The 13,098-nt window shown below is 33.4% G+C and overlaps 1 protein-coding gene across 1 annotated transcript in view; it reads left to right on the plus strand.

Annotated features, from left to right (window-relative positions):
* The window catches only part of LOC126740902 (rapamycin-insensitive companion of mTOR), a 154,162-nt gene that overhangs the window by 52,993 nt on the left and 88,071 nt on the right, over positions 1 to 13,098 (plus strand). Inside the window, exons 11-13 of the mRNA XM_050447089.1 lie at positions 5,133 to 5,234; positions 5,296 to 5,496; positions 5,751 to 5,947. Coding sequence (XP_050303046.1) covers positions 5,133 to 5,234; positions 5,296 to 5,496; positions 5,751 to 5,947 — 500 coding nt within the window. The remainder of the gene's footprint in view (positions 1 to 5,132; positions 5,235 to 5,295; positions 5,497 to 5,750; positions 5,948 to 13,098) is intronic.

Here is a 13,098-nt window from a genome sequence, read left to right on the forward strand (position 1 = left end):
AGGGAGTTCTTAGGATTATTGCTTTTTCACTTAATTACTATTTGTTTTGCTCTTATAATATAAGAGAAATAATGAATGTTTTATCATGATCATCAGTTTAAAAACTTCCCTGTTTCATTCTAATTTCATAATGATGAAAAAATATGTGGGTGTTTTATCCGATAAAAAAGTTATGCTTTTTGATATACTATGAAACGCTCTTTTAGAAACAGTTTTTTTTCTCTTCGTTGTTTGGCCTTGTGCTTGGCACATTTAGCCACGTGTTCCAATATATTCATAATAGAACAGGCTGCTAATATAGTATATAAACAACTTTGTTACAGTTTAGTTTCTTCAGATACATAAAGAATAAGAGAATAAAATAAATCCGAAATGTTAGCGAAAGCATAGCTCGATTATAGAACTTTAAGAAGCAATTTCTAAGTTATTCTGGTGCTAAAGTTAATAAAATAAACAGTTCATCATTTCAGTATTAATTCTATTTTTGATATCAATAATTTTCAACCCTTATGATGAAACTCAAATTATTAAACATAATATTAATTTTTTTAATTGTTTTGATTTCACTAATGTCAGAAGTCATATCCTAGCCAATAAGATTCCAGCTCATTCTCCTATATCCCTACTAAAACCATTTCTGGCGCGAAAATCTTTGACCTCTAGGAGTCTTTAAGAACAAGCCTTTGAAGAAGGTTGAGTTCTTGGTATTTTTTCCGGCTTTACTCCAATGGAAAGTTGCAAACTCACCTTTTTGGGTATTTTAGTTTGTGAATACTAAATGCCATACTGCAATAGTGCAGGATTATAAGTGGTGTAGTTATATCCCACCTTTTTCAAGGTTCTTTGTTTAAGTGTCCAGTTTTGTGTTTCCGAGAAAAGGCCAATTCCATTGGTAAGTCGTAATATTTTCATTTGGCATCTTGGTGTGTATGTGTATGTATTACATGTAATTTTATATAAGTATACTCCAGCATACAGTTAAGTTTAACCATCGATGCTTATATCTACTTACTCTATTGGTGATTCCTCAATCTGGGTATTCTTCCACTTTCAGGCTTTTTTTTTGTTGGTTTGGTTTTCATCCACTACTATAAGAAGTAGAAATCTCCACTCATCTACTCCAATAACGTCGACAACATCTACATTGACATCTACTGTCAAACCGATCCACCCCACGTCCTCCATCTCAATCATGCAGCCCTCTTCGAGCCAGGTTTGATCAAAGTTTGTGATGTATAGTGAACCATGCAGTCAGTCCTATCAACATTTATTATCTTTACTGTAGTATATTATACTAAATAGTAACCTAAAAATTACATTTTTTATCACTCTCATTATTGGATCTCACTACTACACTGTTGTTTTGAATAGTTTGATGATAGGTGTATATTAGTTAATTCATTGAAATAGACCGTATAGATCTCCTTGTAAACTGGATAAATAGGCCTATTTCCAAAGTACTCACGAGAACTTTAGTCCCAAATAACAGAATATGAGATTTTACCATTGATATAGACACTATATTTAGGAAGAGCAACATAACTTGTTTTTAAAGTAATAAGTTTGAATATTAACTTTTCTTTTAATATAGATTCACTTGAATGTATCTCAGAACTAAAGCTTTTCTTTTATGTTTGTTCTTGTTCTGTTTAATTGATGGCTCTGCTACGAAGCAATTTGCCAGCACGATTTAGAGATTCGGGAAAACCGTCGGGTATGTACCCTGTTTACCGTGTGTACCATGTACCTGTGTACCATGTTACCCGAATCGACACTATATTAAATTATCAATCAAAATCGAAACTTTTCAATGGACGATATCGCCCCACGATGTATCCGGCATGGTTACCGGCGTGTATAGGATCGGCTACAACCGGCAAGTGGTAGGGAAGGGTCTGGGAAAGGGATTTAAAGGATAGGAACGACGAGCAACCACGAGTTGATAAGATGAAGGAAAACGCGGAAGCGGGATGGAAACTTTCACAAAGTTTAATTCTGAAATGTACGTTATACTAACGGCAAGGGGTAGAAAGGGGTCAAGGAAAGAAATCCGTAGGATAGGAAAGGACGAGAACAACCACGTGTTGACTGGGTAAAGGATGACGCGAAGTGGTTCTTTTATGTTTATTTTGATTTTTGAAAGATAACCTAACTTTCCTAAGTTAGACAAGGGACTTTTGGTGTGAGCCCATGAGTTTTAAGCTGCTCTCACACTAAAGCTGTAATTTAATAGCCTAAGTAAAGGGTTAATATTTATTTTATTGTTAATTTATCTCTTTCATGTACAGTATTAATTACACCATAATACTTGTACATAATATTAAGGGTCAATATAATTAGATGTATTTATAAATCTCCCTGTCTGTTCTTCCTTGTGAGATTTTCTTGCAGGTGTATAGATACAGTGCCTTTAGTAATTTCCTGTTTTCTTGGTCATCGGGATTTTCTTATCCATCTGGGATAAAACAGGTGGCGCTTATATTTTATTCTTGAATCCACGCCAGTTTACCAAAGTGGTTAGTGCTAGTCGACTTCCCTTTGAGCCGTCACCTCTATAGTAAGTCTCCCTCCTCTCTTCATCCTTCCATTGGTTCCCTTGTACCCATTTTCTAACCCTCACTTCCCATACTTTTACCCTCCTTTTCCCCCATTTCCTTCCTGTTATTACCCATCCGCCCATTCAAATTTGGTTTAGTCTATCCAAGCAAATACTTATAAATATTTATTATTGACCAATTTTGTTTTTTAATATATAACAAACTATACTATTGGGTAGTAGGACATTTAGAAACAGTTAATAGTACGGACAAGATTCACGATTTCTGTTAAATCTCATTACTTTGAATTCAGGGAATTTTTGACGGGAAAAAAATTTGGACTTAGCGATCAAATTTGCAAATTAGTAGATAACAGAAATACCTACATTTCACTTCCGTCGCCTTATAATTTTGATATTATTATTTGAAACTTTTATTAAAAGCTTGCTTTTGTTCTGTTGCAACGCATTGCTAAAGTAAACAAATTGTCCAGTTTGAGTTTTTTTTGTCACACTGACATTTGGTGATTATAAGAAATATTTGTTCAATTTGTTTTGGAATTAGTTTACAATACCTTATGTTAGGTACACAGCGCGTGAAATGTTAATGAAGCTGCTAGGGTCTACAGGGATTGATTTCCTTTAAGAAACCATCCTAACACTCGAGTCTTTCCTGCTGTGCAAAGAGCATATTGCGACGGAAAAATGCCAGGCGTTCCAGGAGGTCAAGGAAGAGCTCATCAATATAATGATGAGGTAATCTTAGATGAAGTGCATGAAGATCCATCAATTTTAATAAGAGCTATCCAACGACGAACGGCAATTTCAAAAATTACTGTGCATTCTACAATAAGGAGATACCAAATGGACCCATTTCACAGGTCTCATGTCGACGTTTCGGAATTTTCAACATAATGTACATGAACGGGCAATGGAAAACCCACATACTATTCAGCAGGATACATTTCAGCACCGGTTTAAAATTAACCTTTGGACGGGAATAGTCAACAACAGGGTAATTGGTCCAGTCGAAATTCCCGATAACTTTAACGGAGTAGCTTATTTGGAGCTCCTTCAAGGGCAACTGCCAATTTTGCTAGAAGATGTACCTTTGAGGTGAGAAGGCGAATGTGGTTCCAGAATGACGGTTGGATAATACGTTTCCTGGAAGATGGATAGGGCGCTTGGGTCCTATTCTTTGGCCACCACATTCCCCAGATTTAATCCTTTGGATTTTGTTTATTGCAGTTGGTTAAACAGGTTGTTTATTTAAGACCGATTAATACAAGAGAGGAACTGAGAGAAAGAATACTTGAGGCGGCTCGAAAAATTAATCAAGCAGGAACTCTGCGTCGATTAAAAAGACATTTTGTAAAAAGATGCAGAACTTGTATAAGAGCTCGTCGTGAATTCTTTGAAAATTTATTGTAGGACTCATACCCAGGAACAATAAAAATTAAATTATTCGATTATTTTTGTAGCTTTTGTTTTTTAGGCATAAGTTTTGTACCTCCAAAACTACCTACTAAAAAAAAGATCTGATTTTTAATGCAAATGTAGGTTTTAGTAATAGTTTTCCGTACTATTAACTGTTTCTAAAAGAGTGTTTCGTAGTATATCAAAAAGGATAACTTTTCTATAAGATAAGACACCCGCATATTTTTTCAGCATTATGAAATTAAAATGAAACAGGGAAGTTTTTAAACTGATGTTTACAATAAAACATTCATTATTTCTCTTACAGGATAAGAGCAAAACAAATAGTAATTAAGTGAAAAGCAATAATCCTGAGAACTCCCTGTATTATTTGCATAATAAAGAAGAACTTTGAAAAAGTGATTACTGTCCTAAGGCATTTTGGAAAGGCATGTTTGGACAATATTATAAAGTTATTAAAATTAGACGATATTGTCATTGGCGTAATTTAGATTTTTTGAAAAAATTTGGTCAGAATCTTTGAAAAATTTTAAAAGTCGCTTATAACTCGAAAACCGTAAATATTTCACTAAGGTCATATTAACATGTTTCGATAATCCATAGGAAGACCTAACCCCAGTTGAAAGGTTTTACAAGTTCAACGGGACACTCTGTATAGGTTGTTCGGCTGCGGATTACCTATGAAGCAATAAAAGTAATAATAATAAATGTTTTTTTATTTGCAAAAATACAATATATAAAATATTTACAAGTAAAATACCAAACAATGTATGGAAATAAAAGAGCGACAAATTCAGATTTCTGCAGTGCAACTTCTGGTTTTCAACATTGTGGCTCGAAAGTCCACCCTGAAAATCTTGAAGAATAAACTGTATAGCGAAAAACGGTCAAACAGGTGAAATTGGGAGGGTGGGACATTTATTGACAGAAATTGCGTTTCTCTGACCTCATCACCTCATCCCCAGAGTCCTCATGTAATTTTTTTAAATGGGAATAGGGGTCGAGTGATACCTTGAATTAAAGGTAATTTTATTATTTACATAGCCCTATTTTTATTTTATCAATTCGTTTTCAAGAAATATGAATAAACGTGGCTGTTCTTCAAAAGTTTAAATCTTGCAATTTTGTTGCCTGCATACATTTTCTTTTCTATTATTAGGCAGCCTTAAAAGACGGCGATGATATAGTAAAAGAAACAGGCGTGCTGTCTAGCAAAGAAGCCAAAATGTGGAATTGGGGTGTTATAAAAATGATTCTTAAGGTAAAATGAATAACTTTATTTTATACAATTAAAAGCTAACTGTAATTTGTTGATTTTTTAGGGTGATAGAGGACAAAAACTAGATTTAAGCGACTCAACGCATAAAATATTCCTAAAAAGGTTGTTGGATTTTTTCACTCCATCTCAAAACAAGTACTCTCACATGGATTTGGGCATCACGCCGAGTGATTCTCTTGAATTAACCACCAGCGGTATAGAATTTATTAAATATTTAGGAGAAGTTAAAGATCCGGAATGCCAAGTAAGTTTTACTTTTTAGCAATCCATTAGTTATAGTGTTTGAGAAAGAAAAAAGCTTTTTTTTTTAGTTTTTCTCTGTTATAAATAGAAACGTATCATCCATTTTTTTCACTAAGAGACCAAACGAAAACAAAACAAAGGTAAAAACACAAAGTCACTGTCATCAAATCATCTCATCAATTATTAGTGACTTTGTGTTTTTACCTTTGTTTTGTCTCTGTTATAAGATTTATGCAATTTATATATTATTTTCAGTTAATGGTTCTTCATCTATTCGAAGACATTCATGCCCAAATAAAATCCATATCAACGAGCCGTAGCGTTCATGATTGTTTGTTTAGTCCGGCACATATGGCCAACACACATTGCCAGAGCTATTTTTTGTTTATTGGTCAGTTTGCCAGGACAGAGGCTGGGAGAAATATCTTAAACAGTATCAAAATGTTTAGTCTGTAAGTAGATTGATATTGGTATAGATTTTATTTAAAAATAATATTTAGTTACATACAAAAATCCAAGAAGGGATTGCTACTTAGGCAGTTATACTGCCAGCCCGTAGCTTTTCCAATTACTTTCAGTTTTTAAATAACAAGAGTGTTAAGCTGCAAAGTGAATTATGTAATCCAATAACTTTATAGTAAAAGCTTATTAATTAAAAATATAAACTAAGAATTAATAACAAAGCTCAAAACTAGAAACAGACGCTTCAGTTTTTCATTTGTGAGTAGTTACTTGAAAAGTTTTTAATAAAGAGAAAAGGAAGAAACAACGAGAAGAAGGCATACTGGGATAGTAAAAATGACATGACATAATAACATTGTAGACTAGGTTTAATTTTCTCTATTTTTTGTGTGGATCATATAATTCTTTTATCTGGCCTGGATCAAACACCGGTATTTCTTGTACAATGCATGTTTACATACAATTAAAACCTATTTATATCTCGTTTTTTTTTTCTTTTTATTTAATTGCTATATTTAATTATTTTCATGATGTTGAAAGCTGGTCATATAAACGTAAGGTCGCTGCTTGGTTGCTTTGATGGGATTAAGCGTCATATATATAAATATAGTTATGATATATTTGGTGTTACTGAGAGCTGGCTGTCTGGTGATGTTCTTGATTATGTAGTTTATGTTAAGGGATATCGATTGTTGAGACTTGATAGACCCACACGGGGAGGCGGAGTAGCTATTTATATTTAAAATGGCCTTAATTTTTCGGTCTGTAAAAGCGAGAGTTTAGGATATATTGAACACCTATGGATTAGCCTGCTTATTAATGACAGCTCCCCTCTTATCTTGGGTGTAATTTATATGCCTCCTAATACTAATTGTAATTAATTTTTATTCTGCTTCGAAGACGCTTTGTGGCACTTTTACATAACTTATAATAAACTATTGTGGCTGGATGATTTTAATATTAATTTTTTAAATGAATACTGTACTAATACTGTGGCCTTAAATAACATCTTGGAAACATTTAATCTTCTCACTATATCTCTGAACCAACTAGATTGACTCAAAATAGCGAGAGCTTAATTGACTTAATTTGTTTTAATAGTGAATTTAGAATTAGTGTTGAGGTGAAAGATATTAATATTTCTGATCATTATCTTACAACATGTACATTGCTTGATCAGGATCTGAGTCCATCAGACAGTATTAATGTAACTTTTAGAAATTTCAAAAGGATTAATATGAATCAATTTCAGCAGGACTTGGAAGCAATGGAGTGAAATGCTATTTATATTTTGGATACAGTGGATGAAAAAGTTAATTTTATTTCCACTTAATTAACTACCTTAATTAATAAACATGCACCTCTTAAAATAATAAAACAAGTTGGTTCTAAACCATACTGTCCGTGGTTTACTGATAATCTTAAATTAATAAAAAGACTAAGAAATGATGCACTAAATCGATTTCGCCTTACACGTTTGCCTCAACATTGGGAATATTACAGACAGCTTTGTAATACTTTTACAATAACATATCGCGCACAAAAAAAGCATACCTAAATATAAAATTCCAAAGTTGTAACTCTAGACAAAAGTGGGCTGAATTTAAAAAAATTAATGTTGTGAATAGAAAAATAAATTCACTTCCAACTCATTTAAAAAAATCTAACGAGATCAATTCACATTTTGTTAGCACAACAAATTCAAGCTCCTAACAAAGACGTCTTAGAATTTTACAAGAATAATAAAAAAGTCAATCAGGAATTTTGTTTCACTGAGGTAACAGAGGATACAATTTCCAATATTGTGCTTGGGATGAAATCTAAGGCTTCTGGAAGCGATGATATTAACAGTACTATTTTAATATTGTGCTGCTCTTTATCATTCCTTATATTAAACATTTAATTAATTATTGTTTACGATTATCAACATTTCCGAGTGCTTGGAAGTCGGCCATTGCTATTCCTTTTCCAAAAGTAAATCAGCCCAATGACTATGGACAGCTAAGATCTATTTCTATCCTACCAGCTATGTCCAAAATTTTAGAGAAAGTTATGGCAATGCAAATTTCTGTCTTTATTTCAAGTAATAATATTTTGCCAGAAAAGCAGTCAGGATTTCGACGTGGACATAGTTGTACAACTGCGTTGGCTGAGATTACAGACCGTATTAATGGGGAATTGGATAACAGCAAAGCGAGTGTTCTGGGACTTCTAGACCATTCACGAGATTTTGACTTGTTAAATCATGATGTTTTGTTGAGTATTTTGGTTTATATTGGTTTTCGGTTTAATGCCCAATCTATGATTCAATCTTTTCTAAGTAACAGGACGCAGAGGGTATTAGTTGATGGGAAGTACTCTGAGGTAATGACTTTACACTCAGGTGTCCCATAGGGAAGTGTCTTGGGCCCCCTTCTTTTTACAATTTACACGTCTAATTTTATTAATTCTATTCGTCATTGTGATTATCATTTATATGCCGACGACACTCAAATTTTATACTCTTTTGAGCCAGAAAATGCGACAGAGGCTAACCTTAGAATAAATACGGATCTTCGGGCGCTTTGTAAGGTGTTAGACTTAGAAAAGAAAACCAAAATTGAACTATGTGACGCACTCGTATCACATTTATCTATCTACATCTATCACACTTTAACTTCGCGGATAGTGTTTATGGTCCTTTTCTGGGTACAACACAGGCCCGGAGAGTGCAAAAGGTTCAAAACTCATGCATACGTTTTATATGTGGCATAAGACGTGGACAACGCGTATCACATAAGCTTAAAGAACTTAGCTGGTTGTCAATGTTTAATAGGCGTGTACTGCACTCGGCTTGTCTGTTTTATAACATTATTAAATTTCAGTGTCCTATCTATCTCAGTAGGAAAATTGTTTACAGAACTGATGTTCATAAGATAAATATACCTAGAAAGCACATCCTTACGATCCCCAAGCACAATAAGGAACTTTTTAAAAGAGGATTCTCTTATAACATAGCGTCAACCGTAAATAAATTTCAAGTTACTCATTTTATCACATCTTTATCCTGTTTCAAAAGAAGGATCAGACAGCAGCTTCTCAGTGAATGAGTTTTTATGGGCATTTATATTTATTTCAGAGAAAATAAGATATTATATACATACAATTTTTTTTTTCTGACCAGAGCTTAATAGTTTTACCACCGTACCGCTTAACATAATGGACCGAGTCATCTAGCTTTTCATCATATTGGGTTTTATTAGGCTTAGGTTAGGTAACTAAAGGTAAGTATGGCTTAGAATTTTTCTACGGCTCTCCTTTTGGAGAGAAACTGACTATAAAGGCCATTTGTTTCATTTATATATAAGTTTTGTATTTGCAAAATTGTTATTAATTGGAACAATAAAATGATTTATTTATTATTATTATATTGATTTCCGTCAAATTGATTGACTTATGTAGATTATCAATATAATATGTATACAATGCAAAAAAAAAAGCCTATATAAATATGTAAAGAAAGAAAAGAATATATGTATAAGAAAAATGTTGACCAAGCAAAACATTTTAGTTTTCTCTTAAGCATTTGTTGAGAGAGCTCATTGAGTTTATTGCAAATTAAGTCATTGTACACTTTGGGTCCCAGATAAGAAAAGCTACGTTGGAAAAAGTAGTAAAAGTACGGTGTTTTGGTATAATAAAGTTTTTGGTTATATAAAGTTGCTAAATTTAGTAGGCCGGTTGTGTGTGGTATTTCAAAAGGAGAGTAAATTATTGAGAAAATTGGTTTTTACCAGACGGTATACGAAACAAGTGAAATGTAGAGTTTGTCGATATACAGCGTATTTCATTAATATTGCGGAAAATTTCAGGGGGAGTTTCTTGCTTAAAAATAATAAAAAAGCCCTTATTAACCCATGTCCGCAAATGCTTAATTCCTAAGATACAGGGTGTTACAGTTTTATGTTTTTTCTTAATACTTTTGGTAGTTATGCAGGTATTTGAACGAAAATTGGCATCTGGGGTTTTTTTGAGATGTTAAATTCAAATTTAATGTTATGAGGGTTCGCACTTGTAGAGGCTGCTACATACACGGTTTTTTATACTTTAAAAATTGGCATATCTTTTTTATGATTGCTTCAATTATTTTTTTTAATAAAAAAGTAGATTTATCTATTATTTTTATGGAAAAAAGGTATCTTGGTCGAAGTCGCTACAAGCCACCGTTTTCGAGATATTTAGACTTACCATAATGAACGCATTATATTTTAAAAGTCACAATAATTTTTTTTAAGTTGTGTGAAATTACTTTAAAAAATTTAAATAATAAACGTAAAAGCAATGTTGTGTATAACAAATTCCTAAAGGCAACGTAACGTACCGGGTGTACAACTAAGAGCGGTCGCCGGCCATATCTCAGTAACTAGTTATCCCACAGCGTAGGGAAAAAAATACTTCTCATAAAAGCGGCAAAGAGAAATCGCTGGAAATTATTTACAAGTTCGTACGATGACCGCTAGGGGACGTAATGCAACATTGAAATAGAAAAAATTGGTTTTATTGAAAATATTCAAAGTGAATCCTAGAAAAGAATGATGACCATTTTAAAGAATGGCAATAAATTCTAAACATTTTTTATTTAAAACTTTTTTTTTTAATCTGTCAAATCATAGGTGGGGGAAGGGTTGAATATTTATATCTAAAATAAAAGTTGATAACTTATGATTGGCCCAACCAATTTTAATGAGCTTGCTTTTGTTTTCAAGGGTAATTATCAGGCTTTTATGGGGTATAATTACTTATCCGACTTAGTTGTTTTGGTGAGCGCTAGAGGGCGGTTTGTGTTATTTTGGACTTTTTCAGCGATTTTCTGGCAAAAATTAAACACAACGATGTAATTTAATCATTTAATCATTTAAGCTAAAAGAGCATGAAAAAACATAAAAACTGGCGCAAACCGCAACTCGATATCTTATGTTATTCCGAAATTATTAATTAAAATGTTTTTGAACAATAAAAATAAAACTCCAGAATTAAAATTTTTGCAATAAATAAATTGTTTTATATTTTTAATGGTGTCCTAAATGCTCAAACTGTTTTCCTTCATTTTCAATACACACTCGAGGTCGTTGCGTCGTTGACAGAACCGCTGTCTGGATTTCTGCTCTGGGTAAGGAATTTATTGCATTGCGTATTAGATCCTGCATGTTGTTCTGTGTTGTGGGTGGGATGGCAAAAACTAAATCTTTAATCCTCACCACAGATAAAAATCTAGAACAGTCAGATCTGGGAATCGAGCAGGCCAAGGAAATATACTTCCTCTGCCTATCAACAAACGATACTGCCTGGTTAAGTATTGACAGACTTGAACTGCAAAATGTGCAGGGCAACCATCATGTTGGAAAATTATTTGCTCTCTTATTTCCAAATCAACATCTTCTAGTAACCCCAGAAGATCATTTTGCAAAAAATTTAAATACACATTACCAGAAAGTGTTTGATTGAAACAGAAAGGACCAATAATTTTTCCGCCAATAATGCCGCACCACACATTTACAGTCTATCTGCCTTGGTGTTGAGTCTCGCGGACCCAACGGGGATTTTCTTCTGCCCAATAATGCAGATTATGCAGGTTTACACCACCATCACTGCTAAATGATGCCTCGTCCGTCCATAATATCTTCGAGATAAATCGGGTACCTTCTCTAACCATGTTCAACAGCCAATGATATAAATTAAGTCTGTTATCAAAGTCTTTTTCGAGAAGCGCCTAGTGCAGAACCACATGATATGGATGAAGTCTAAAATGAAAAACAAATATAAGATATTAGGATGCTTATTAGTGTTATAACAAATAAAAATAGGTACCTGTGCTCTTTCAGAATATTTTCTACTGTACCGTGGGATATTCCCAATTCCCTAAAAATACTTCGGATGCTTATGTGAGGGTTTATTTCGATATATGCCAAAACATTTATAACGTTTTTCTCTATGCGCCTTCGTCTTCGATGAATATTGCCGCGAATACTTCCAGTATTTCTTAGCCTGGTAGCTAAACCGGTAAAGACTCTATGATTATAGTGTCTTCTGTCAGGATATCTTTGGACATATATACGGGCAATGCGTGCATTTTGCATTAACTCAAAATACACTGCTAACATATCAAAAGCTATGTCGTTTGGAATTACGTTTGGCATTTTTAAAAACTTAAATGATTTCAAAAACTGTCTTCGACGTTACATTTGACATCGATCATTAACGTTTTATCATGGCCTCGAAAATATTAATCAACTTCATATGTTTCCAAAGCTTACTACTAACCTGTGACGCAATAATGCCAGCGCGGCGATGGATTTCATTGTTCCAAAATATTTTAATATATAATTTCGGAATACAATAAGATATCAAGTTCCGGTTTGTGCCAGGTTTTATGTTTTTTAAGCTCTTTTAAACTAAACATAAAAATTACATAATTGTATTTAATATTTGACAGAAAATCGCTGAAAAAATTAAAACAAACCACCCTCTAGCGCTCAACTAAAACGGCTAAGTAATTATACCACATAAAAGCCTAATAATTACCCTTTAAAACAAAAGTAAGCTTTAGACTATTTGATCGGCCCATTCTTTTTACCATTGAGGCTTACTGGAGAAGTTTATTGTCATTTCCTCGAATACGAATTGCCCATACTTTTGGAAAATGTCCATTGTAGTTAAGATTGTAAATGTACTTTATGCCCGATGGAGCCCCACCTCATTTCAGTCTAGTTGCACATGAATATTTGAACACAGTGTATCCGAATCGTTGGATAGGCCGAGGAGGAACTGAACCGTGGCCTCAAAGATCTCCAGACCTAAATTCCTTGGATTTTTTCCTTTGGGGTCACCTTAAACATTTGATTTATACAACCTTAGTAGATACTGTGGAAGAAGTACGAAATCGCATCATCGCATCCTGTGAAACAATTAAACACACACCCGGAATATTTGAACGAGTTCGCCAATCGATGCGTCATAGAATAGAGGCCTGTATTGCAGTTAGGGGTTCACATTTTGAACAACTGTTATAACTAACGTTCCACCAAGTGGCTTTTTTAAAAAGAGATATTGGTCGTAAGAACTTTGGGTAATTTTTTTTCACTAAATAAAAAATATTTTGTAA

Source organism: Anthonomus grandis, chromosome 10 (genome assembly GCF_022605725.1).
Source record: "Anthonomus grandis grandis chromosome 10, icAntGran1.3, whole genome shotgun sequence".
In the NCBI taxonomy this organism is placed as follows: Eukaryota; Metazoa; Arthropoda; class Insecta; order Coleoptera; family Curculionidae; genus Anthonomus; species Anthonomus grandis.